General features: G+C 39.5%; 2 protein-coding genes across 2 annotated transcripts in view; one reads left to right on the forward strand and one right to left on the reverse strand.

Moving 5' to 3' along the window:
- The window catches only part of GFM1 (G elongation factor mitochondrial 1), a 39,245-nt gene that overhangs the window by 5,855 nt on the left and 6,264 nt on the right, over positions 1 to 27,126 (reverse strand). The window contains exons 6-14 of the mRNA XM_037046654.1: positions 25,672 to 25,822; positions 24,410 to 24,567; positions 23,060 to 23,144; positions 20,478 to 20,615; positions 18,868 to 18,969; positions 16,691 to 16,747; positions 13,726 to 13,863; positions 11,569 to 11,651; positions 1,525 to 1,687 (exon numbers count right to left, since the gene is read on the reverse strand). Coding sequence (XP_036902549.1) covers positions 1,525 to 1,687; positions 11,569 to 11,651; positions 13,726 to 13,863; positions 16,691 to 16,747; positions 18,868 to 18,969; positions 20,478 to 20,615; positions 23,060 to 23,144; positions 24,410 to 24,567; positions 25,672 to 25,822 — 1,075 coding nt within the window. The remainder of the gene's footprint in view (positions 1 to 1,524; positions 1,688 to 11,568; positions 11,652 to 13,725; positions 13,864 to 16,690; positions 16,748 to 18,867; positions 18,970 to 20,477; positions 20,616 to 23,059; positions 23,145 to 24,409; positions 24,568 to 25,671; positions 25,823 to 27,126) is intronic.
- Positions 5,426 to 11,539, forward strand: LXN (latexin). The gene is made up of 6 exons (XM_037046655.1): positions 5,426 to 5,935; positions 7,224 to 7,286; positions 8,369 to 8,546; positions 8,646 to 8,782; positions 10,880 to 10,942; positions 11,205 to 11,539. The coding sequence occupies exons 1-6, from the start codon at positions 5,807 to 5,809 to the stop codon at positions 11,301 to 11,303; spliced, it is 669 nt and encodes a 222-aa protein (XP_036902550.1). The 5' UTR covers positions 5,426 to 5,806; the 3' UTR covers positions 11,304 to 11,539.

Genomic DNA, 27,126 nt, shown 5'->3' on the forward strand with positions numbered 1-27,126 from the left:
AAGTTTAACATTTTTGTGTTTGCTGTATTTCACTCCTCAAAAAAGGTTTTAAAAGTTGAACAGCCTACTATTTAATTACTCTGGCATCCAGATGAGTGATCCCCTTGGAAAAGTATACTGGTTAAAGGTGTGAGCTGGTCTGAAAGTGATGCTGGGAGTGGTAACAATCACCTTCTCAAAACCTCACCTTCAGAAATCACATATAACACTCTCAACCCACGAGAGTGACAGTGTGACCTTAATTTTACAGGGACACCTACAGGCAATGTTAAAGGCAAATCTAAAGAACTCCCAAAAAGAACCCCCCCCCNTCAGCATCCGATCTACAGCTGTGTCTTGAGCTCCTACTTCACACCCGCCACTGCGTGCACCCCCGCCTCCCTGCCCCCCGCCCCGCAGATCATAGCACAATAGCTGTAGTGTCAGAAAACTAAAATGAAGAGGTCGCTTTTCCAAATGCAATTCTTCTTTAAAATGCAGCTTCACTGAAGTATACCAAATTGTACTCTTCACTTACTCTTTAAAGAGTACAATTTGGTAAGTTTGCAGCTCTTTTTCATTCGATCGTTAACATACATTCATAGAGCTCCTACAAGTCAAGTTAATTTTTCTTGGTAAAACAACTACATGACTGCACATGCAGCACAGTGCAGCTCTGGTGTTCCAAAACTGCAACCACTGTCTGCTGAAAAACACCCATGCACTACTCAGCTACATTAATCTCGGAGAACAGAAGATACTGACAAAATATTGTCTCGAAAGAAAGTATAATTAATAAAATACACCAATCACAAAAAATGCTATCACCATTGAAATCAAAATTATTACCTGTTAATAAAGACTTGTAAGTTAAAAGGTTAAAAATGAATAGGTTTCTCAACCTGTAAAAACAGTTATTAAAAGTTTACAGCAGCCTTAAAGCTGGTGACCTAGAAAGCAAACAATACACTAACCACTTCCATGTGCAAAGCACGTCACGGCTTCCAAAGCAAAGCCGTCCTCTGTGACCCTCGGTTTTGTGAGGCGCTCCAGTCCGAGTCCTTCACTCCCACTTCACAGACACTGAGCTGGCTCTGAGCGCTGGGAGTGACCGCGGGGCACAGAAGCCGGGAGCAGACTTGACGGCCCCACCCGGCTGCGGGGATTCTGAATTAACAATCATTCTACCACAGCAGTCACCTAAAACCTTCAGGGAACCTCAGGACTACAATGAATTTACACTGCTGATCACAAGCAATGGAGTAGTTTTAATTTATTAAGAGAAATATGGAACTTTTGTCAACTTCCCAAGAGAAATAACCATGATTAAAAAACAGAATGATTTCCTTTCAGCATCATACTACAGATTTACAGCTCTGAACTTACTGAATTGAGGATTCATAATTGGATGGAAAGCTTAACAATTACATAAAGAAGCAGCACTGTAATTAAAATCAGCCATGGAAGACAATGTGATGGAAACATGATTGGATACCAAAACTTTCTGATTTTGTAAAATGCAATAAACATATATATATATATTACCTTTTCTACAGCAGGCACAAATTGCTTTGGCACATTTGACCCGAATGTTTCATCTGAAAACTCCAACTTAGTGTAGCTCTCTGGGTCCAGAGGCTCCAGGACACCCATCACTTTTCCAAACTGGCCTGCACCACCCGACTGTTTTTTATGTGTAAACTCAAACCTGAAAGCAATTTAGGAGGGAAAAAAAATCAACATAGCATTATGTAATTACCAAAATGAGATCACTCCTACTGATTTAAACGAAAAACCACATTTCATCATTTTTATGTTTTCTTTGAATATGATGGCCTTGCTATAAAATTTTATTGCAGAATTTATTTTAAAAGGAATTCTCTCCTTTCCATTCGTACTAGGAGGCGAGAGAGGGGCACACCACCAAAATAATCCACGCCCTCAATCCTGCGAAGTCTGAATTCATTTCCCAAGTAGAAAAGTAGAAGTAATTATTAATAAGAAAAATAAGACAGTCTAAGATTCTCATTCCAATAGCCTACATTCCAAAGAGCTTACTCATTTTTTTCGGAATGCCTCCCTTTCCTGGAAGAATGCTCTCTCCTTAAGTCTCTACAACTGAGGACAATTATTTGAAAATGGGAGACTTGCAGTTAATTTATTCAGATGGTTGCTACGTGATTTTATACGACTTGGACATTATGGACAGACGCAATACAGAAAAAGGGAGTTTCAGGAAGAGACCTGAGTAGCATCTCCTACCAAAACTGGTACCTACTTCTCCCAAACCACCCTGGATACGGAGGGGGGAACGCGCACTCATTCATGTCCATTTATCTGCAGTCATTCACAGACAACTTTGAAAGGAGCTGGTCTCTTCTATCTTATAGTCTTGAGGAAGTTTCATTTTAAAGGAAGAAATGTCTTGCAAACAGCAGATACTCATGAAATGTTTTTTCAGTGAAATAGTAGCCTATGTTTACATATGCTTAATATGTATGTAAAATGCTTCATCTGTTCTATTTATGTTGCTATTAGTGATTTGAAGTAAACACCAAACTGTGTCTGTATATGTGTCTATTTGAATGACACATTCAGTCATTATCTTTTTGCCATTTAGGCTATTTCATAAAGAACCTAAATGTGAATGTGCCTGATGAAATCCTTTAAGTAATCTTCCAGTAGTCAAGAGCTTCAGGATGGGGTGGAAAGAAAAAAATGCTGGAAGGTTAATTTTCCTGGGAGAGATGAAACAGTCAGCAGACCAAAGAGAAGGAAAGCAGAAGAGAAACAACTGCCAAGTCACCACAGAATTAGTGAAGGGATTCCAAACTGTGGTTCACCGACATACTGTCAGGTGCGCATGAGCTTCTGAGACATTTTAAATTGTCTTCAATTTGACAAAAACATAACATCTATACATCATACTCTAGAGATCTGTGCTGTCTATATGGTAATTAGTAAGCACTGATATATACATTTAAGTTAACTAAAGTTAAATAAAATTTACAGTGCAGTTCCTCAGACGCACTGGTCCCATTTCAAGCGGCTAACAGCCAGATGTGGAGAACAGCTGCCGTACAGGACGGCATAGACAGAGCGCGTCCGCTACTGCTCCAGGTTCCACTGGACAGGGCTCCTCCAAGGGCCAGCGCACTGACTAGGCGGTCATCCCCGGAGGTCCAGGGACCAGGTATGAGTTTATAACCAAGTGGAGGCCAAATAACAAAACACTTCTGCGCCAGATTTGTATCCAGAACTTTTTATGGATCACTGTACTTGTTCTGGACCACAAACTGACGAAGTAGAGGCCATTTTCACCACCACTGCCCAGACGAGAAACCCGAGGGTTAGAGAAGGTAACGTGCCAACCACAGTAACAGTGGTCACGTTGCTCAGTCAGGATCTGCACTCAAACCGATGCTCAAAATCAAACGTTCTTCTAGAGAGCTAATAAGAACATAAACTGATTTAAACTGCGAATGAAGCATTCCCTTCCAAAGCTGTTCCAGGGTGCTATACAAATAGTTGTACAACAGTTTAAACAGAGAAGTGAAGAGTACAGGCAAGCTTACACTAAGAGAATCCATGCCCCCACAGTGAGATCACTGAAATGCTGTGAAAGGTCATTTCGTTTTGGCAAAACGTCACTGCTCACATTAAAATTAATGTTAATTAGAATTGTGTCGGTTTTACTATCTCTATGCTGTAGATCCATTTGACTTTATAGCCATACCAAAGTTGCAAGCCATACGTTTTTTCTTAGTTCTATATTTATAGTTATATAAAATTATAATTTACCTGCTCTCAGAGGCAAATAATAATTTTGTTACTTTCAAGATAACCCATACATTATTTGAGGATAATCTTGACTAACCATTCATGAAGCTTTAGTAAGATTTCAAGGACTCAAATACAGGAATGAGATTCTCTCTTTTTTTTAAATTATCTTTTTTTAATTTTTTAAATTTAATTATCTTTAGAGGGGAAGGAAAGGAGGGAGGGAGAGAAATATCAATGTATGGTTGCCTCTTGTGCGTCCCCCACAGGCAACTGGCCTGCAACCCAGGCATGTGCCTTGACTGGGAATCGAACTGCAATCATCTGCTTCGCAGGCCTGTGCTCAATCCACTGAGCTACACCAGCCAGGGCAGGAACGAGATTCTCTTAATGCAGTTTAAGATTTAAATAGGCAGTTACATTTTTAATATATTTATATTTTCAAAAGAACCTAAATTGGTATGTGTACTTTTAACAAATGCTGTTAATTCCTAACCTATACCATTAGCTTTGAACTATAGAGACAGCAACTTCCTAAAGCTTCCAAAGGGCGACCTTTTCTAGGAAGCACACACGGTGTGCTTCTAACCACTCTGGTAAGGACACAGACGTTAACCAGCTATTTGTGGAACTACAATTCATTATTAACACAAAGCTCTTTCGGTGCCATCAGAACGTGACAGCCACTCTTTCCTGGATACTGTCAAAGGAGCACACAATCCAAACCATTTACACACACACACACACACAGACACAACCTCAGGGTTTGGCCAAATTACTCACACCTCTTCTCCTCAAAAGAAAAACAACTTTCAATTTTTTAGAAAAAGCCTCGAGGAGACACTAACCCCTTCACTCTCTAGTTATTTCATAGTTGTTGGCTAATATAACTAGAAAGCACGGAAAAATGCACGGAAGAAGCACGGAAGAAGCCTTACTTCTTACTATTATACATTTTAAAGCTTTTTAAAGTAGCACTATGACATAGGCCTAGAAAAAGAAAATCTTCAAGAACCCATTCTGAGAAAAAGAGGAATCTTTATTTCCAAGCCAACAAGCTAAAGTGAAGTTCTGACAATACATCTGATGAGAAGAAACCTTAGCTTCCAGACCTGCGGAAAATCTGAACGGCCTAAATTGGATCTCCTTCAAAAGAGACCCAAGAAAGTAATTAAGAAATCTAGATGGAAAATGCACTGCCTACTAAGAGTTTGGGCTTGCTTAAATGAAGTAAGCAGCTTTAAAAATCCCTGCTTTTCAACTTCAATGTAGTGGCTCCATATAAGTTCAGTTTTTAAGGGTGTTTAATCCTTACAGTTAAATTTTCAAAGTGACTGAGCAGGTTGGAAGCACACTGTGCATCAAAATCTCATCATTCTACGTGAAGAGAGATGGTGCAAGCACATTTTAAAATTTCTCCTGAATCAAATCACATAATCCTCCAAATCAATGCTATGGTTTGCAGTCTCTCACACCCTGATTTGGGCAGAACTGCCCCCCCCCCCGAAAAAAAGTGGGGGACAGCAACCCTGTTCCTGGACGCTCACAATGGGAAGGGAAAGAAGGAAGAGAATCTAGTCACTGCCGGGAGCTCCTCTGCACTTTGACCTGTGCGTGATACTGTGGGTGGTGTACAAGGAAGCTGCGCTTCATTCTGCAAGGAAAGCAACCAGACTGCCTGCTAGGGAGAGGAAACTGGAGGCTCCAGAGGAGACACTCCAGAAAGGCAAAAGCCAAAAAGCCCATCCCGCACTTCTGTAAGGGCTACAAAAAGGAAGGATGAAGTGCCAGCTAGGAGGGAACCTGAGGGTAAAAGTGCACGGAGCAGGGCCAGGGTCGGCCTCAGCCAGCGCCCAGAGGCAGCTTCCTGAAGCGGAAGGAAGGAGGGCAGGAAAGAGGGAGAGGCGGGGAAAGAGCCAGGGTCCCGCCCACGCCCCACCCAGCACTGCAACCCCGCCACAGGCGGCAACAGCGGGCCGGACGCGCACTCACGCGCACTCGTGGCGTCCGGCTAGGCTGGAGCAGACCCGAGCTGCGCTCACCAAGAATGGAAATCCCACCGACCCACTACCCCGCCTCCAGGGCGGCCTCGGTGGTGGAGAACTGCATTAACTATCAGCAGGGGACCCCCCACAAGGTGTTTCTGGTGCAGACAGTCCAACAAGCCAGCATGGAGGTGAGTCCAGCAGCGGGGCGCCGGCTCTCCACTCTCGAGGGTCTGCAACAGCCGCCCTTCCGGCGTTTTGGGATTGACTGCTGCCCTTGCCAGATCTAGAGGGGTTGATGTTTCCGGGGAAGAGGCGACAACGCAAATCCAAGGACAGCCCTGGTCTGTTGGTGGTCAAGGGACAGCACAGACATGATCATTTTTTATGGGCACTAGTACAAGGAAATGGGAAAATGTTTCCGACGGGAGGCAGCATTTTCCCCTTTCTCCGAGTGAAACCTGTAGGAACCATTCAAAAAGAAAATCTTAAAACTGCTATGACATTTCTCATCTACTACTCCACAATCTGGATCAGCCAGAGCTCCTGTCTTGCAAATGGTTCTTCATTTTAAGACCAATGCTCGTCAGCCCCTTTGACCAACAAGAAAGGGGCCACAAAGAGCAGGAGCAACTGAGAGCCGGTATCAGTGCGCGCCGAAGCCCCGAACACTGCCGCACCAGATGGCCCTGAATTATGTGGTTTGGAGCTTAAATTAAATGCTTTAGACCTTAGCAATCACTAAGCCTGTTTCCATTTTACTAAAATCTAATGGGTTGGAGATTGTTCATTATTTATCAGACATTAGTTTAACTGCTAACAGTCTTTAAGAGCTGACAGGGAGTAGAGGTTAACTGAAGCAAATCAGGTAATTAGGTATAAATGCTCCATTGTATCTTGATTCAAAAGTGAAATATCTAAATGTTTCTTACTGTTATAAAATCTATTAAAGTATAAATTTTCAGGTCTACTAATATACAAGTAAAAACAGTACTTACTATGCTAATCATTTTGCAGTAATCTGTCTCAGAATGGAATTCACCTTCAATGAATTATTTATTCATTATAAATAAATAAATAATAGTTATTTATTCAATTATTACCCACTATTTGGAGGGTATACAGGGCTCTATGAAAAATTTTTTCAACGATGTAGCCCGTTTGTCATCTTTAGAATTAAAAGCTGTTTCAAAATTTCTTATATAGAGAATTAGGATCACAGACCCAGAGGCTGAAGTCCTCTCACTGAAAGTGAATTGCAGACCCTGTGTTCTCCTCCAAAATAAGCCCAGTGGAGGTCCCTGTGAGACTCGAGGTCTCATAAACAGTCATATACTTTTAAGGTCTGAGGCTTTATTTACTCCCACCAGTCAGCCACCCCCTCCCCCAACGAAATGGGAATGGATTCTTCTAACAATGCAGAGAACTGAGTTATTGTTACTATTGTCATAGTAACTCATCACATTTCCTTAATTTTAGGATATTCCAGGACGAGGACATAAGTATCGCCTTAAGTTTTCTGTGGAAGAAATTATCCAAAAAGTAAGTGAAATATCCTTTATTATTAAATGAAATTTGACTCTAAATATTCCAGATTACCTTTGCTGATAAAATCTTAGGGTTAATTTGTATTTTCGTAAGTTGCCGTGAAACCCTGCCTTGAACAGATAATGACCATTCAAGAGTCAGCTTTTACTCCTTTTGGGTATTCTGAGATACGTGAAATATTTCTGTTGATCAAGGAAAAAGACAGACTCCACAGACTTCGGTTCAAATGTCATACTCATAGGGCGTCTGACCTCTATTAACAAGTGAAATAAATTACTTTCCAAACATCCATCACTTTGTGTGCCTTTTCTCATTCTGCCTTTGATTTCTTTTATTTAAAGAAATCAAGTGTTTTTAAAAATTTATGAGCCATAGAGTGGCCAACCGATATCACCATGTTCAGATAAGAATGGTTCAGTAATGGAGGAGGGAAATTTTCATATACTTGTCACATTATTAATGGGACAAACTCAAAAGGAGTAATAAAGGAACTGTATTAGGAAGGAACTGTAACCATCCTGAAATTAAAAAAAGCTTGCCCTTTTGTTAAGCATAATTCAGAAGAGATACAGGCTAACATAAGATGCATTAAAAGGCATCTGGGCCACTAGACAATCATCTTTTTGAAGCAGAACTGATGTTACATACAATCTTTAAATTTTACATCCAGATAGAGATAGTTGTGTCTCAGTTTGAAAAAATGTGTTATTTCTGGAGCAGAGGAATAGAAAGAATTAAAAAATAACCAGAGTCTGGAGTTGGTATAGAAAGTGAGACTAAAATCTGGCCTTGAAAATGGATATTCCACTAATACTGAAATATATTCCAAGTTTTAAGATGGCTTTAAAAGATAAGGCCAAACAAGTTATAAAATAAGTTGTCTATTTTAGATACATCTCAGAAAATAACCAGGCCGCCCCCAATTAGATTACCTCTGGAGTAGGCACACTGAAGGCAAGTCTGAAAGAACACCATTAGGGAGGGGCCACTGCTTTAAATATTGTATCTCAAAGAGTAATAGTTAGTAATGGATGGCTGCCTACATGTAAAGATCTTTTGCAAAATGTCTCAAACAGCAAGTGACAGTGAACTGCACAGCTGAAGTACTTTACCCGCCAGTGGGACAAGATACTGCACCTGAAGTCAACTTCACGTTTGAAGGGGAAATTGGAAAGAACCCAGATGAAGAAGATAACACATTTTATCAAAGACTCAAATCCATGAAGGAACCAATGGAAGCACAAAACATACCAGGTATATAAATATGGCATGGGAAAACATACAACTTAGATTTTGTAAAAGGTTAATTCTGTATATATAAAGTTATCCCATTTATCATGTTTCCCTCACCAGACAGTTTTGGAAACATATCTCCAGAAATGAAGCCAGTTCGACATTTAGCCTGGGTTGCCTGTGGTTATATAGTATGGCAGAATTCTACTGAAAACACATGGTATAAAATGGTGAAAATTCAAACCGTCAAGCAAGTGGTAAGTAATGCCTATAAAATATGCTATTAATATGGTTAATATTTATTGGAAGTATTATGAATCATTAATTTTGTATTTAAAATAGTGTACCTAGGATTTTGAAGGAGAAGCGATTCCAATCAAGGCCAGAGAAAGTGAAGGTGCAGTTTCAAGAGGAGCAAAGTCTTAAATTATAAATAATTTGGCAGTCGGTTTTTGTGCTCATCTTAATACAGATTACTTCCTTTGGCAGCCTAAGTTTAGTGTTCAAGTTACTACAGTCAATACTGAAACTACCTCTGCTTTCCTCCTCTCCTGAAATCGCAGTGCCAGAGGTACTCAGAAACATGGCTGCCATTCCCCACCCCCCCCACCCCCCCCACCTCGCCAGAGGTCGGCCAGGACAAAAATATTAGCATCTCAGGCTTTATGAAGCTTTCTGTATATGATTTTTTTCTATAACCCATTGAGTTGTAATTTATAACCTCATACCTTATCCTCCTGCTCTCCTTAAGTCTGATATGACTATTATAAACTGCTTCTTTTTAGACCTTAAAAAAACTATGTCAACTCGTAGTATGAAAAAGAAGGAAGACAGCGTGCAAAGAGACCACGGCAGTTTTAGTCAGCTCCATAAAAGACAGACTCTCCGGTGACTTGTTGCAGCTTGTGGGTGACTGCAAGGCAGTGCCTGCAACACCTTTACTCCAAAAGCTTTTGCAACAAGTTACTAGATACTCACAGGCACTGGAAGGCAGGGCACCCAGTTACAATACTCAGAGTGTGGTGTTGAATACCTAACGCAAACATTACAGTGACATTTTAAGAAACAGTCCTTTTTTCTAGTGCATTTTTGTAGACATCGATCCTAATTACATCATCCCTATATGTGTACCATGGCCTCCAGTAACTGAGACACCGACTGGTCCAGGTTGCAGAGAATATGTAACCACACTCATGTCTTTTCACACTGTGTGTTTATAGTGTGATATGCAAAAAGATAGGGCTAGTAGTTTTAGGAAAGAAACCTTTTCTAAACGGCAGTTTTAAAGCACTAATAAAAGTCTCAGCAGAAGGGTTTCACCACTGCCTCAGGGTCCAGCACAAATAATGCCCTTTTGTTACAAAATCATAAGCATGTAATTCTGTAACATGATCATATCACACTCGAGCACACCATGCGACATTTTAGATGAAATGTTCAAATTAAAACTGTAAATTATTACACCCATATTATTACCCGACCAACCACAAGCAGGCCTTACTTCTGCCAGACCCTGTACTATTATATATCTTTACCTAGTAACACCCAACACTGATCTTTACCTTATCTGATTTTTACCTTATCTTTTAAACGACATTCTTTCTTCGCTGGCTGACCTAGCCAAAGAAAGGATTACTTCAAGATACCATAAGGAGACACTAGTATATTTTTATCTGACCCTGGGTCACTTATAATCACTATCAACCAAAGGAGCCACAGGAGCCTGTGCTGCCCTGTGAAGTCTGGGGCTTATTTCAGTACATTGATTACAAGCCTTAAGAGCCCTGTGTCTGGTGATTGTGGTTTTAAGCCACGTGGATGCAGCATTTCTGGGTAGCTGACCGTATCGATACTTGATGTGCACAAAGCGGTAAGCAGCACAGATCAAAGCTTTAATTATCAAATCAGGTAACTACATTCACTAAATTTTACTGTTTTCATTTTTTTAAAGAGAATTTCTATCACAAAATTGGTTTCCTTTAGTGTAAACACTCATTTCAGTAGTTTATCTCTTCAGTCATGTTTTTCTGCACACTGCACACATCAGGGGAGTTTGAATGGCTAGCTACAGACTACTGCTCGTAAGCAGCTACAGCAACTCGAAAACTAAAAACAGAAAGGGAAATGATTTGCAGAGTAACAAATGAAAAATCACAATTTTAAGTTGTAGTTTGAAAAAAAAACTTATTTATAAGAGAAAGTTTTTCCATCAGGCTAAATCAATTATGACATTAAATTTTTATTTTTACCTAAGTGGAAGTATTATAATCATCTAATGAAAGCTGATTTTAAAAATTAAAGTACTATTTTTGCCAATGATATTGTTTTACACACCAGATTTTTATTTATTACAGCAAAGAAATGACGACTTCATTGAGTTAGACTACACCATTCTACTTCACGACATTGCATCTCAGGTAAAGTATCACTTAGCCTTCACATGATGCCACTTTGAAAATCAATACTTGTTTCATAGCTCCTATGCCTTATTAATTCTGACTCTAAATCAGAATTCATGTAAATTCAAATAGGCACCAGGTATATTATACTTGTAGTAAATGAATTTGTGTTGTGATATTCTTTATGAGGGCTATTTGTTTCTAACAAAGTATAAATCCAACTGTGTTTTCTTAAATGTTTTCTGAATTTTATCATAGCATTAGTTTCCTTTACTTGCAGGAGATTATTCCTTGGCAAATGCAAGTTCTCTGGCACCCACAGTATGGCACTAAAGTAAAACATCACAGCCGTCTGCCAAAGGAGGCACAGCTGGAATGAGCGAAGACCCCGTGCGTACTACTGATGTGTACGTCACTCGTCACTGACATCTAGCGTTTAAGGGGCCAGGCAAATCTGTATAAGTGTATATCCCAGTGTCGGTCTGTATAAAAGTCTTGATTACAGCACAGAACTGTACAGCTTCCATAATAAAGAGTTTCATGATGTAAAAGTATCTTAATAACAGCAACAGTGCTGTGCATATCCCATAATAAAAAGCTTCAATTACAGCCTCATAGTATGTTCAATTGTGTAGCATACTTACGGGACAGGGGCGGTAATGGTCTCTTTGAAAGCAACTTTTGGCTTTCCTGTGATACAAGGACAGTCATATTCTCTTTCCATCCTCTAAAAAGAGCAGGGGAAATAATTTTTTGGTGTATTTAAATTTTAGAAAATCAAAATAAAAAATCCTAAAAATCTTAATTATTGGAAGCAGTTATTTAAATATAATAAACAAATGATCAATCTTAAACATTTAAGTATCTTACAAGGATTAGCTACATAATATTAAGCAATAAAACTGCTTTTATATGTTCTATATACGTGCATTCTAATTTAGACTGATTAATTTACACTTATATCCATTTGATATATCCACTAAAACTTCATCTTTTTTCCATCTTATTACATATTCACTGGAAGAGTGTATGGATCTGTTGTCAGAGTTTTGTACTGTCTCAACTGCAAAGATATGATCACAATTAGAATTTTTAATCTGAAGTTATGCATCTTGTTTTCATTCAGATGTACACAGAATGTTTCCTAGGAAGGTACATATCTCATCTACCCATTCTTTTTTTAAAATATATTTTATTGATTATGCTATTACAGTTGTCCCATTTTCTCCCCTTCATTCCCTTCCACCCTGCACACCCCCTCCCACCCACATTACCCTCCTTTAGTTCATGTCCATGTGTCATAAGTTCTTTAGCTTCTACATTTCCCACACTTCTTGCCTTCCCCCTATTTTCTACCTACCATCTATGCTACTTATTCTTTGTACCTTCCCCCCCTCCCTCCTCCCATTCCCCTGTTGCTAACCCTCCATGTGATCTCCATTTCTGTGGTTCTATTCCTGTTCTGTTTGCTTAGTTTGTTTTTGTTTTTGTTTTAGGTGTGGTTGTTAATAATTGTGTTTGTTGTCATTTACTATACACGCTTTTTACCTTCTTTTTCTTAGATAAGCCCCTTTAACATTTCATATAATAAGGGCTTGCTGATGATGAACTACTTTAACCTGACCTTATCTGGGCAGCACTATACTTGCCCTTCCATTCTAAATGAGAGCTTGTGGAACAGAACAATCCTGGATGTAGGTCCTTGCCTTTCATGACTTGGAATACTTCTTTCCAGCCCCCTCTTGCCTGTAAGGTCTCTTTTGAGAAATCAGCTAACAGTGTGATGGGAACTCCTTTGTAGGTTACTGTTTCCTTATCTCTTGCTGCTTTAGGATTCTGTCCTTCATTTTAATCTTGGCTAATGTAATTATGATGTGCCTTGGTGAGCTTCTCCTTGGGTCCAACTTCTTTGGGACTCTCTGAGTTTCCTGGAAGTCTATTTCCTTTGCCAGACTGGGGAAGTTCTCCTTTATTATTTGTTCAAATAACTTTTCCACTTGTTGCTCTTCCTCTTCCCCTTCTGGTACCCCTATATTTCAGATGTTGGAACATTTAAAGATGTCCTGAAAGTTCCTAAGCCTCTCATTTTTTAAAAATCCTTGTTTCTTCATTCTTTTCTATTTGGTTATTTCTTTGTTCCTTCTGGTCCACTCCACTGATTTGAGTCCCAGTTTTCTTCCCATCACTGTTGGATCTCTGTGCATTTTCCTTCATTTCACTTAGCATAGTCTTCATTTTCTCATTTAATTTGCGACCAAATTCAACTAATTCTGAGAGCATCCTGATCACCAGTGCTTTGAACTATACATCTGATAGGTTGCCTACCTCTTCGTCACTTAGTTGTATTTGCTCTCCATCTACCCATTCTTTTATCCATATTATAATCATCTCCAAGTACTGACTTGAGTATAAAACAAGCAAGACATGGCCTGAAGAGTGGGTACCGGTGGGCCGACTTAGCAGGTTTCTCCCTGCAGGCTGTCTCCCTAAGGCTGGGACCAAGATGTACTGAACCTAACCAACCATGACCTGGATGGATGGATGCTCTTATTACGAATCCCCTGCACCTTGACTCTAGAAGTCTGCAATGCTTTACCAATAAAAGGCCTTACAGAGCAAAAATAGCTGATTTGTAATACCCAGTAGAGGAAGCAGTACACCGCATCTGGACACAAAGCGGAGTGAGACTGAAAAGCCACTGTAGTTGATGGACATTATACTGAGAATGACAGAGTTTTACTCTTAACAAAACACAAACATAAATAAAATCAATTGAATTGAATTTCCTTGTTATTCATTACCTGAGCATAGATTTCCAGGTGTAATTCTCCCATTCCAGAGACAACTGTCTCTTTGCTCTCGGTGTCAAAATGAACTTTAAATGTGGGATCTTCTCTTGTAAACCTGCCGATACCTTTTGAAAATTTTTCCAGATCATTCTTTAAAAAAAGAAAGTCATTACAGAGTTTACTAATTGTGATAAGCAGTGGGACTGTTGAAAGAACTTCACTGCATAAAATTAAATACATACGCAGTTAAATAAAAGTGATCTACCATCAAATTCCTAGAAAATAGCCTTTAAATATGTGAGTTTGGATACCACCCAGCCAATAGAGCTGGAAATAGCTGGCTGATGGAATTTTCTTTCCATACCAAGATATAAGAGTCTAAGACTTAACTTGATACCCTCTCCTACTACACTGACAAAATCTGTCCAATAGTGGAAAACTACCCATGAAGCAGAAAGTAAAATCTGTGTTACTGTGTTAGATTTCAGAAATCCTATAAATAATCAAAGGATTAGGCATGCTTACCAAGACTCTACTGCAGATTCAGAGGACAGTTAAGACCAACAGTCAGGCAAGTGCCGCACTAAGACTTTCAAAACAACCTGTTTGGAAGTGGTTTTGTGCATCTTTATTCTCCTTAGATGTACTTTCCTTCCGGGGGAAGCAGAGTAACGGCCCCCCAAGGGTTTGCGCTCATCAACCCCCAAACCCGTGAATGTTTCTTTACACGGTAAAGGGCGCTTTGCAGTGTGATTAAGGGAACAGACATAAATAGGTTGGTTGGGCCCAAAGTAATCACACGGGCTTTTAAAAAAATGGAAAAGGAATGCAGAAGGGTAAGTCGGAGATATGTGAAGAGGGAAGAGGCAAGAAACATATGCAGGGGTGTCCAACCTTTTGGCGTCTCTGGGCCACATTAGAAGAGGAGTTGTCTTGGGCTACATATTAAATACACAAATACTAATGAAAACTGATGAGCAAAAAAAAATGTTCCAAGTATAAAAATGTACAATTTTGTGTTGGGCCACATTCATAGCCATCCCGGGCTGCATGCGGCCTGTGGGTTGGACACCCCTGAAAGCACTGGAGGGCTCATTTCACTGTCGCAGGCATGAGAGACGGGAGGAAGGGGGCAGGCAGTCTCTAGACACCAGGTACAGCCCTCGGGTGACAGCAAGGAATGGGGACCCCAGTTCTGCAACCACAAGGAACTGAATTCTTCCAACAATCTGAGTAAACAAGGAAATAAACTGTCCCCTGGAACCTCCAGAAAGGAACGCAGTCCCACCGAAACCTTGATTCAAGCTCATTAAGAACTGCATCAGATATCTCACCTACACAACTAAAAAATGACACATCTGTGATGTTTTAAGACACTAAGTTGGTAGTAATTTGTATGGCAGCAACGGAAAACTGACACACCCTGAATCACCAGCATTAAGTTATTACATATGCCTGGAGCTGTGTGTTCCATATTCTGTAGATGTTATCTCCGATTCCAACTGTAATGCTGCAAGACAGAATTATCCACATTTTACAGCTGAGGAAACTGGGTGCAGAGAAGTGATGTGACTTGCTCAAGACTGCACAGGTGGTGCATGGCAATGCTGAGAATGACCTGGGGTTGGTCTGTCTCCAAAGTCTTTTTTCTTTTTCCCTGTACTTGCCAGGTACTCTCAGCTCACTAGATCATCCCTGCCTCCACTCCTGAAATGAACAGCTTTCCGCAGTGATTTCATTATTTAATTTAAATTTATTCACTCCAGCAAGCAAATAATCCTGAGACCCAAAAAAACCCTCGGGATGTTGATGCATTTGATTTCCTTCCATTACTGTAAACTATCAGGACAAAAGTCTTACATCTATCTTTAACTTCTAGCCCTGCATATTCTGAAGGGAAAAGCAAACAATTAAGCAAAGTACTCGGAATAAACTGTGACATCTTACTATAATAAGATGTAAGATTTGCTTTCCCTCAAACTTGAGGTGGGAGTATTATAACATTTCTTGCCACCTCAACATTCTTTTTTCTATAATGAAACGGGTCTGTAAAATCTCAAGTTGCTCAAAATAGATTAAGTAGCACTGTTAATACATCCACAACACCAACCAGAATGTGTGCTGTACATGACAGTTCCCAGATCACACGAAGTCATAACTGTTCACTCAGTGCATGAATGAGTTCAATACCATACTAATGTGATTGCTAAGAACATCAAAGAATTTAAGCACTAAACAATTAACATTCAATTCCAATGATAAGCTAATGTGAATGCAAACTTACGTTATCTTGGTTTTGTAAAAAGCTCAATATCATATCCAATCATAAACCTGTTATATTTGGAAGTGAGAAAAACAGTCTTTCCATGTTATGACTGTACATTTACTTTATAACTACAACAAATCTAGAGATGCATTATGATCCATGAGGCAATTAATCTATGCAATATTCTAATGTACTTTAAGTGCGGGTTTCCTACAACTTAGGACAAATGCCTATTTCCCCTTGTCCATCCTCTAACGATCTGAACCTAGGATGTTACACTTACCAGTCTGGGGCAAGTTACAGCTTTACTTAGTAAAGTTATGAAGCAGTCTCGTAAATACCATCACCTTCTTTAAATATATTGAGGACTAATTACTGCTTACTGACTGGTAAATTTTAAAAAGTGATCTCAACACTAAAAGAGGAAATGGAAACAGTAAGATTGCTGGTTATCAGGGGATATCATGTGTGTTGTGGAGTCAGATGATAAAGAGCTTAGCCCTGGCTAAGGAGGCTCAGTGGATTGAGCACCAGCCTGTGAATCAAGGGTCACCGGTTCGATTCCCACTCTAGGGCACATGCCTGGGTTGTGGCCCAGGTTCCTGGTAGGGGTTGCGTGAGAAGCAACCACACATTGATGTTTCTCTCCCTCTCTTTCTCCCTCCCTTTCCCTCTGTTAATAAATAAATAAGTATTAAAGCAAATTCCTACCTTGTTAGATGGCTTCATTGCTACTGAAATGACAGGGTCAGGAACATGAATTGACTCCTAAAATATTTTTTAAAAAACAGAGAAGAACTCTAATATAGTACTAAATGAATCAGAGTCAGGGATGGATTAATCTTAACGGTCAGAAAAAAGCACTAAACATCTTTAGGCTAGACAACATGTACCCTAGAGTTAAAAGCATGTACTATACACATTAAATAAATAAAATTGTTAATATATTCATAAGTAAAGGCATCCATTTATATGATCTCCTCCCTCCCAAAACAACAAAAATAAAGTATCTATTTATTTACTTAACTGTTTATGACCCTTAAGTCTATCGATACTTTCAATTTAACATAATTATTATAATGAATCCAAATGCTGAAATGTAGAATTCTGATTGACTGGTGGCTACATTTACTGTTATCTTCTGATAAATTATTTAATCAAATTATGATAAGAGAAACAGAGAAAGGGCACTAAATTCTTTATACATGATACTTCATTTAATCAACCACAACTCTGAGAGGCAGATCTTATTAACCCAATTTTACAAATAAAATCTGAAAGGCAAGGAAAGAAGAGAAAATAATGTGGCCAAAGGCCAGTGGGTAATACAGGGCAGACTCTCACCCAGGTCTGATTGAAAGTCTAAGCACTTCCCACACACCCCCGGTTGCTTCCTATTGCTAATGACAAGCACACGGAGAAAGCCTTATTAATCCTGCTCACACGGCAGTCCTCTTATCCAGAGCCCCCCCAAAGCCTGCACAGATTTACTTAATTTTTGTACTGTCTTACATCAACATTAAAACCAGATATGAGACAATATTTTACACAAAACCCTGTATTATAAAATTATGGGTCTGTCATATGATCTGGGATTACTACAGTGCTCATCTGTCAGGGCTGGACCAGTGCTTACATAACGATCCGTTGTCAATTTGTTCCCTATAAATTACCTATCCTCTGTGTAGTCATATTCTTTCTTTACTAAATTCAGTAGAGTCTTGTTGTATGTGGAACAATCTGTTCTCTTAAAGGGACAAAACTGGGAAGTGGGTGAAGGGAATCCAACAGCAGGAACTGCGGAAGCACGTGTGGAGAAGAGACTACTCCACGGCGTGACCACTGTGTGGACCACGAGCTGACCTGGGCAGAACGGAGGTGGCTTACTGCCACCCCCCCTTGAAGACTCAGACTCTAACTGATGTTCACTCTGACATAAAGAACGCACCCCTCTCCTGCCTTCTGTTACAAGCTGGATCCTGGAACAGGCTGAGGTCCTGACCTGGTCAAACACGTTTTGTAGTTTCCACATCAGGTAGCATTCCTGTACTAGCACCTGTGACTGCCCCCCTCTTTTTACCCTATAGAATAATTCTTTGGCACCTGGTGGAAGGGCAGAGACTACCCACTTCATCTTGCAGCTGCCCAAGATGTGCCTCCCATGTAAGCTTCCCTTGAAAAACACTGTCAGGTGCCAGACTGGAGTGGCCTGCCTCTTTTCCAGGCTTTCCCTGCCCTCTGTGTACAGAGGTGGATCGTCAGCCTCAGGGCTTTTCCCAGGGTCTGTCTGTACTAATAGCATGTGCTTTCTTTCACTTTCCTTCCTTCCTTTCAAATTACTTCCGGGTGCCTCCGTGGTAAAAAGGGACCTATGTGTGCCACAGAGCAGGCTGTCCAACTGTCTAGTCACATCTTGGTTCCCTTCTGTTATGTTATAGCCAAGTCTAGTCTAAACGTTAGTCCACTCTTACAGTTCTTGAGGGAAGGGTCTACTCCGGTTGCTGAGTTACTAAGGGAAGAGCACTCCATGGGGACCAGCCTGGGGATGGTGACAGCAACTGGAGACCTACCCACAATGGGGAGGCAGAGCTCAGGAATCGGAGCTACACAGACCAGGTGTGTTTTCCTGTGTAGAGGAGATTTCCTCCCTACACTAGAAACCCTAGAGGATCGTGAAATGACTTTACTAAGAAAAGCCAGATAAATTAGCTTACACAGCACACTTGTCCAACCGGCATTTAAAGAGTCACAACCAACCCATACTTGATGTTCACAGCACTACACAATGAAACCACTGTGATGGTTTTTCTGAAGTACTAAATGTACTGCATACAAACACAGACCTTTGAAACTCAAGTGGTAAACAGCTTTGAAATTAAATGACTTACCATAGAAAGTCCACTATTATCTTTGTTTGTGAATGTGTCTCCACTAGCACAGTCAATGCCAAACAACGCGCAGATGTCTCCAGCAAATGCTTCCTCAACATCCTAAATAAAGAAATAACAAGTAATACAAATCAGAACAGGGCAGCAAGACAGAACTTGCACACGAAGCCCACTGAGCATAGACAAACATGGCAGAACCTCCCCATGAATTTTATAAAGAATGAATTAGCTAGAATCAAAGCAACACTGACCGTGGCAAGACATACCTTAAACTGGGCCCTTATTTAAACCCCATTTCAATAGACAAGACTTTACTCTAATGGGAACTCAGAGCCATGGCAGCAGGACTGGGTGTATCTGCTACCATGAGGCAGTGCTGACAGAACGCGGAGCCTCCTGGTTCTGCAGTCACTCCCAGGGATTAAAAGCATGTACCATGTGTGTTGCCACAGTCCAACGACAAGATGCGGACGACAAAGGTGTATGAGAAAAGCCTACAACGGAAGTTCTGAAAACAAAGGCGGGAGAGTGGAGTCCCTTTTACTTAAAATAATCTTAATCTCTCACAGATGCATGCAGTTAAGAAAACAGGAAGTCTAAGAACAAAGCACTGGTGCCTCTAAACTTCCTTGTTTTTGTCCTTTTACACGACAGTTCATTCATACCAGCTGTGGCTGTGAACGAGCAAGTGTGTGTGTGTCTTACTTTAATGGTTACACAGCTGTACAATTTCCCTGGTTTCTGGCCCACAAAACAGTTGTGACAATCATTAATCTCTCTAGCCTGCCCCCTGCTGCCTATATCTCAAAACAGCAATTCTGTCTAATTTTGAAAGACTGCCTATTCATCTTCCAGGAGCTACAAAAGTTACGAGCACCAAAAAATATTGAACATCTGAGGACCTTGCTTAGACTAAAATTCCTCGGGAAATATGGTGCTGAACTGGGAAAAGGAGATAAAAGAGAAAAAGATAACCTCACACACTTGGCATTCCTACCAAGGCCTAACCCTATGTGTGGACCATAGACGGCCAGGACAGATTCAGAACCAATTCAAGAATTCAAGCCAAAATGTATCTCCCAGACCAGACTTCGGAGGCCTGAAATCTACAGATGGATTCTAACACGTTATGGCCATTCTTGGGGTGAGTTCTACAAATATAAAGCTCTAGCATTACACAGAACTTTCGGATGGGCCGTATTTCAGAATTTTTTAGTTAACAAAATGGGACAATGTGTGAATTTACTACCCTCACCTTTCAGAACCACTGTCCTAAAAACCTACTGTATCCTGTGTAATGACGGCTCTTGAGGATAGCGCTGAATTTGTGTTCTGAGTTTTGGGGAACTAACTGTCCCCTCTCCTTAACCTCGGGGACTGAGGAAACCCAGCTAACTCACGAACAATGATATGAACTGTATGTTCCTAACATCTGCTGATGTAGCCACACTGAAGTGCTGCATCAGAATTGTACCTAACCAGAAAGGAAGAAGTTAGGAAAACACATTCAACTGCAAGTGATTTTCTCGTGGGGCTTGGGGTACCGAGAAGGCGGACCTATTTTGCCCGAAGTGGAGAAACTCCCGACCTCCCGGCGACCAGGCACTCGCCTCCATCATGTCGGCGTGCAGGCGCACCAGCCGCTGCACCCGCACTTTCTTTCTCGTCCGTGCGTTGTAGATGGTGTCGCCCTTCTTCAACTGCCCCTGATAATTGCGGACGTAAGTTAACTGTCCAAAGCGACCTGCCTAGAAGTCAAGAGTGGGGAAGGGCAGAAAGAAAAAAAAAACACATAGGAATCAAAATCAGGAGGAAAACTTCACAACCATGTCCGGATATCCCCTCACCAATTTTAGTAGTTTTGAATACAGGTAATTAAACAGCTGTTATTCTTTTTGGTATCACAATCCAAGATAACACTTCTGCTCTCTCTGAAATAAATGTTATTAGAAAAAAATTTTAAATTATTTATTTAAGGAACTATACTTTTATTTTCTGTATTATTTCATAATTTCAGTTTACTATAATAGGACATAAAAATAAGGTATAATTATTGGAAAGACAACAGAAATATCATTAGTAATAATAAGACATCTAAAAAAATTTGATAATCACCTGGAAATCTTACATGTTAGAGTTTTGTAAAGTAACTGAATATAAAATGAATAATTAAGGATCAATTTCTCCTGAATATTAATAAGATACATATTTAAACCTTGACAATTGTTCCCATATTAATTTATAGGTTTAACACAATTGCAATCAAAATCTCAAGAAAAAATTTTAAACATTTGATTAGTGATCTTAAAAGTCATGTAGAGGAATAGGTAAAAAGTAAAAAACTTGTGAAAATATATGTTAATGAGAAGAAACTAAAACTAATATTAAAACATTTTGAATCCTCCAAAACTTAAAAAGTACAAAACTGGCACAAATTAGACTGAGCACTCCACAGAGTAGCGTATAAACACCTAAAATGTTTAACTCATTCATCAGGAGGTGATACAGAAGACACAGCAACCAATGGGAAAGCGCAGCACCGTTCAGAGCCGGTCGCCGGACAAACTGTCAGAGGGAGAGGAGGTCCGTCGGGCCCTGCCTCGGCGCACACAGCACACAGCACAGCAAGTTCCAGTTGGGTTAACGGCAAAAAAATCCCCCCCCCCCACAAAAAAGTATAAAATAAGAAGCATTTATTAAATATATTCAAAGAAGAGAGTTTCTAAGGTTAAAATCGAAAGAACGACTAAAGACAAAGATTCACAGCCTTGACTGTATAAATTTGAAAGTACTGACTGTTTTTAAAAAATTCACTTTATTAGAGAAAGCTCATACAAATAAAAATTTTGACCCTAATTTTTTATAAAAGTGGCAATTACTAAGGAATTACAAAACACAACTGCATAATACAGTATATGAAAAAATATTCTCTATCATTAGTAATTAAGGCAAAGCAAAATATTAAAATAACATTTTTCATTTATGAAGTCAGCAATGATTTTAGTAATAATATTCTGCTGATAAAGATTCATCAAAATAATCTAATACACTAATTCTGAGTATGAATGCAATTTGGTGATATAAACCACTGAATACTAATGTATTCTGTAGCTTTAACTATATAATCATTATTCTGGGGATCCTAAGAAAGTATTCCTAAATATGTATTTTTTAAAGATTTATGTATAAAAATTGTCACTGCTATGTTATTTCTACTTCATAATTTAAAATTACCTTTTTTTCTCATTTTGCTGATAAAAAAATTACATTATAAAATTTTAAAATTTGGAAAAAGCCCCCCAAATATAATTCTGTCCATACCACTTCCAACTTATCCACCTTTCTTTCCCCACATAAAATAATAAGAACAGAAGCAAAGACAGCCCAACAAAAAAGCATACCCAGTGGCCAAATCTTGGTTTCTGATCCCATTCTCTTTATTAAAAGGAACAGGACTCCTGAAGAACAGGCTGATTCTAGGGCCGGGGCAGGGAATATTCAAGAGAAGCCTGGAATACACAGCGCTGCCAGAAAGGGAAGGAAGCAGTGGGAAAATCAAACACTGGGGCACGCCACGGGAGCCAACTGAAGGAGCTCCAAGGGCCAAACCTGGCCAATCTAGGCAACAAAACAAGTAACGTTCCACTGACTTGTAATTCAAAGTACTAAGCATTATCTTTTGCTGTGTATAATGCGCACGTTTTTGCCCAAATTTGGGGGGGAAAAATAAGGATGCGCACTATACACGGGTATAATGACCGCAAGCCATGGGAATAATAACGAGTACGATATTCCCATGTACAGTGCGCACAAAAATGTAGGTGCGCACCATACACAGCAGCACAGTACGCACGGCAAAATGTAGTACATGCCCTTAAGTCCATACTGACGTAAACAAATGACTGAATGCATAATACATAAACGGGGGAAAAGACAACTCTCCCATACAGAAGAACCCCAGATAAGCTAAGTAGATGCGGCTCCCTCAAGGAGGCAGAGCGTAATCTCCACTCCTTAAGAGTGGGAAGTGCAGTCACCTCCTTCCACAGAGTCAGAATGGAAAGGGAGAGAAAAGAGTAACAGCGGAGAAACCTGCAACCAAATGTGTCATAAGAGTTACTTCATAGTAGGAATAAAAGCCTAAAGGAAAATTTCTACATATAACAGTTAAATACATTAGCAAGCAACTTACCTCCAATTTAAAAGCCAGGCCTACAAATGGGTGGGAATTGTCTCTCTTGGAGTTCATTAAGATTTTGGTTTTCTCTTTTGAGTCACTTAAAGTAAAGCAAATACAACTCTGTGAGATGCAATATTTGATATTTCTTTTATATCAATTTGTTTCATCAAACAATATCATCTGAGAAAAAGCACATGTGCCAAACACTCTGACTGCACACATTAGTGAAGTTTCACTGAAAGAAATCTGTAAGAATAACTTCTATGGCCTTAGTCATTACACTGTGACAGGTGCAGAGGAAACTAAAAAAAACCCACAAAAATGGTCTGATAGAGAAAGAAAAGAAAGATACAAAGTCTGTCCAGAAGGTATCCAGCCATGTAATATTAAAGTAGACATTCACTGAAGAAGATACAAGATAGAGGAAACACTGTACGTAGGACAATGATGCCTCAGTCCCCTTCAAAGTAGATACCTTGGGACTTCACAGTTCTCCCAATCGCCATCAGCTGTCTGGTCATATTTTCCTGAATCTCATGGATGGTCTAAAATCTCTTCTCTTTCAAAGATGATTTCAGTTTTGGGGAAAGCCGCAAGTAGCAGGATGCCAAATCTGGGCTACAGAGGGGCTTAGTCACCTGGGTGACTTGATGTTTCACTAAAAATCTCTGCACAAGACATGATACATGAGTGGGCACATTGTTGTGATGAAGCTGCCAATCACCAGTTTCCTACAGCTGTGGCCTTCTGAATCATCTGAAGTTTCTGTGGAGGAATGTTCAGGCCTAACACAAAATTTGATGCAGAATCATTGCTCTACTCGCTCAGTCATCTTCAATGTGATGGCCACACCGTACACATGCTCACTCAATGGCATCTACCACCCCCACCGACTAGTACAGTGAAGTCGTCATTGTTCACTCATGGGCATTCCAGCCCACTCTCCTTGGCTTCCAGGTTTACATCAATACTGTGCAAAGCATTCTAATTATATTAACAATGACTGGACTTTTTCTGGACAGACCTTATAATCAATGAGAATCAAAAATTTTTTTTTGCTACACGTAGCCTTTTTTTAAAAAAATTATGACTGAGAACAGCTGGTCCCAAATTTTTCTAATGATGTAAACCTTGATGGATAATAAACAAATAATACTTCTAACTCACAAATACAGTGTAATATGGGAACTGGAATAATATTTTTGTATGTGCGAAAATTGCTACCCAAATAGAAATGGTAACTGTTTTGGTAAATTATGAAAAATAACACAAACACAACTACCAGAACACTTCTTACATTCTCTCGGTGCATAAATGTTAGAGCATTTCTGCATAAACTAAGAATCTGTTCCCAAGACTCACTCCTCCTGATGGAGAACAGCGTAATTCTGGACTTCAGACGGGTTTGGGAGGTACTCTACGACCGCATCCAGAAGAGGCTGGACTCCTTTGTTCTTCAAGGCGCTTCCCACAAAGACAGGGGAAAATGACCGACTTAAAGTAGCTCTTCGGATTGCAAGCTACCAAAAAAAAAATAATAATGATTAGTCAATCCTAAATGATTAGTCACACACTTTATGTTTCAGACCAATTACAAACTAAAAAATGAAAGAAATTATTAATACTCCTTGGAGTACTGGCTCTAGTGGAGACTAGAATCAGGTCCTCTGTAACTTACGGTCAAAATACAAAACAAAAAGAGAAAAAATCAGATGCCTTTTTGGGGCTAAAACGCTGCTTTCAACACTTTTGGAATGTCACTAATTTTTAATTTGATAAAAGTATATATATATATATATATATATATACGCACACATATATACACACTTAGAAGACACACACAAAGAACAGTGTAGACAGCACACTATGTAAAACACTATGCTAACTGTGTAAAATAAAGGAAAAATTATATATATTTATATATGTATACATATATATGTATATATATGTATACATATAGCTCCGAAGAGCTATCTTGAAAGATACACTGGCAACTTATTAACTGGTTACCTATTTAAGGGAGGGGGCAGAAAACTAAGCAGCTGTGTACTTCTGCATATTTTTAAATGTTTAAACCATAAACATTTAAAAATGTTTCATCTAATAAAAAATATTTAGTGTCATTTAATTAACTGATTTATTTTCTTTTTTTAAAGAACATACATACTTATTGCTGTATCATTTCTATATTTATTTTCTTTCTTAATACAAATGTACTCAAAAGGTTGGCTGTGTAAGAGTCTTTTTTCCTAGAACAAACTATGACTGTCTTTCCATTTTAAGATATTATATAACTTAGTTATATAATACAATATATATTATATAACATGTAACTCAGTTATATAGAACCCTTCATGACAGTAATATGCATGTAAAGTATATTTTGAAGAAACCAATTATGTTAAATAAATTTATTCCAATTTCATTAGTAAAACCCATGCATAAAAGCATCATATTCAGGTCCACCTGAATTTTTATGGCCAAGCAGTATTCCATTGTGTAAATGCGCTAAAAAATAAGTAATATAACTTTTTTTAAAAAGGCATCATGTTCACACCCTGAGAAACAAAACTTCCTCTCTCTCTCTTTTTGGTTAATTTAAGGCTTCTTTTGAAAACACTTGCCTTTAAATCAGAAATTGAGGGGATTTTCTCTTCCAGGAACATCTCACCAAGCTGCTCATCTGCATTGGCAACACATTCAATCAGCTCCTGCCGGTGGTCAGCTGCTGCTGCCCTGAATTCTGCTGGGATCTCCTCATACCGAACAATCTGGCTAAGAACAGAAATGGCTTATTTTGATAATTTAAGGATATGCAATCAAACATATAAAGCACCAGTGAAAAAGTTAAACTAATAGCCAATAATCTTTTTAGATGAGAAAGGGCTCTGATATATTTGCATCAATGCGGTAAATAACACTGATAGGCATCTTTAAAGTTCAGGCAGCAGGCAAAACAGGCAAAGCGAATTGTTCCAGCCTGTGAGACTAGTAAATGGAAGGGCCAAGATTCAAAGCCAACCTCACTCCCAAGCCATATGAACACCTATTTTACTAACCAAATTAATCAAAACACCACAGAATTAGAGACATGACTATTTCTTTCCATTCATAACAAACCCAATCGCGTAATTTGTCACACAGACCACCCCATTTCTAGTAAAAAGGGTCACTAAATACGACAGACTTGTCCACCTTGGCACCAGCTCCCCACTCCTCTAGAGGCCAGAGAGGAGTCACAAATAAAATATATACAGCAAATAAGCAAATATACTTGATATTTAGATATATTGGATGAAAGTTTTCAAAGTATTTTAAAAATGAAACTAATATCAAAAGAATAATCTTTCCAGAAAAAACATAACTAAATAAAAAATAGCTAATTGCAAATAGTTCTAAAGAATGTTCTTCGTAGCCTTTAGAGCTTAACTTCTTCCTTTCTAGCAAGTTCTCTGGTTCTTTGACTTTTATAACAGAATCATCAAAATACACAAACCCAGTGGCCTAGGGCTGGGAAAGGGGGCAGGTTTATTAAGAAGTTCCATCTGTGGTTCTGATGTAGTTCTGGAGAAGTGGACTGATTGATTTATTTACACACATTTGTTCAGTCCCCACTATGCATCAGACAGCCCTCTGGCTGGTGAAATAGCAATGAGCAAACCTGATAAAAATCCCTGCCTCTTGGGCCTTATGCCCACTTGAAGGAGTAACAGGCCAACTCTGCTGTCATCACTCAGTTGTCGCGCACAAAGTGTGAGAAACACTCCGGCTGTGGGACAGCCCTACACGATGGCTGCTGAAGATAAACCTCTGTTCTATGACGACACCCTTCACCCACTGGCCAGGGCAGTGGCCCCAGCTCACAGCAGAGGTGGAAAGTGTGAAACTGCGAGGCTATTGGGGCCACTCTCAGAGCAAAGGGTCGTTTATGACCCCCACACTGTCCAGATCAGTGTCACTCAAAGGGTGGTCTGCAGGCCTGGGACATCAGCATCACTGGGAGTTTTCCAGAATGCAACCTCCAGGCTGAACCCTGAGATCTACTGACTCGATCTCTGGAGGTGGACACAAGAGTATGT

Source organism: Sturnira hondurensis, unplaced genomic scaffold, assembly GCF_014824575.4.
Source record: "Sturnira hondurensis isolate 20B ecotype Veracruz unplaced genomic scaffold, ASM1482457v3 Scaffold0005279, whole genome shotgun sequence".
NCBI classification, from domain to species: domain Eukaryota; kingdom Metazoa; phylum Chordata; class Mammalia; order Chiroptera; family Phyllostomidae; genus Sturnira; species Sturnira hondurensis.

Bases quoted from the DNA above. Each gene is read 5' to 3' on its own strand.
- LXN (XM_037046655.1), top strand. From the start codon at position 5,807: ATGGAAATCCCACCGACCCACTACCCCGCCTCCAGGGCGGCCTCGGTG. The intron at 5,936-7,223 runs GTGAGTCCAGCA...CCTTAATTTTAG, and splicing joins TCCAACAAGCCAGCATGGAG to GATATTCCAGGACGAGGACA. The intron at 8,783-10,879 runs GTAAGTAATGCC...TATTTATTACAG, and splicing joins TTCAAACCGTCAAGCAAGTG to CAAAGAAATGACGACTTCAT.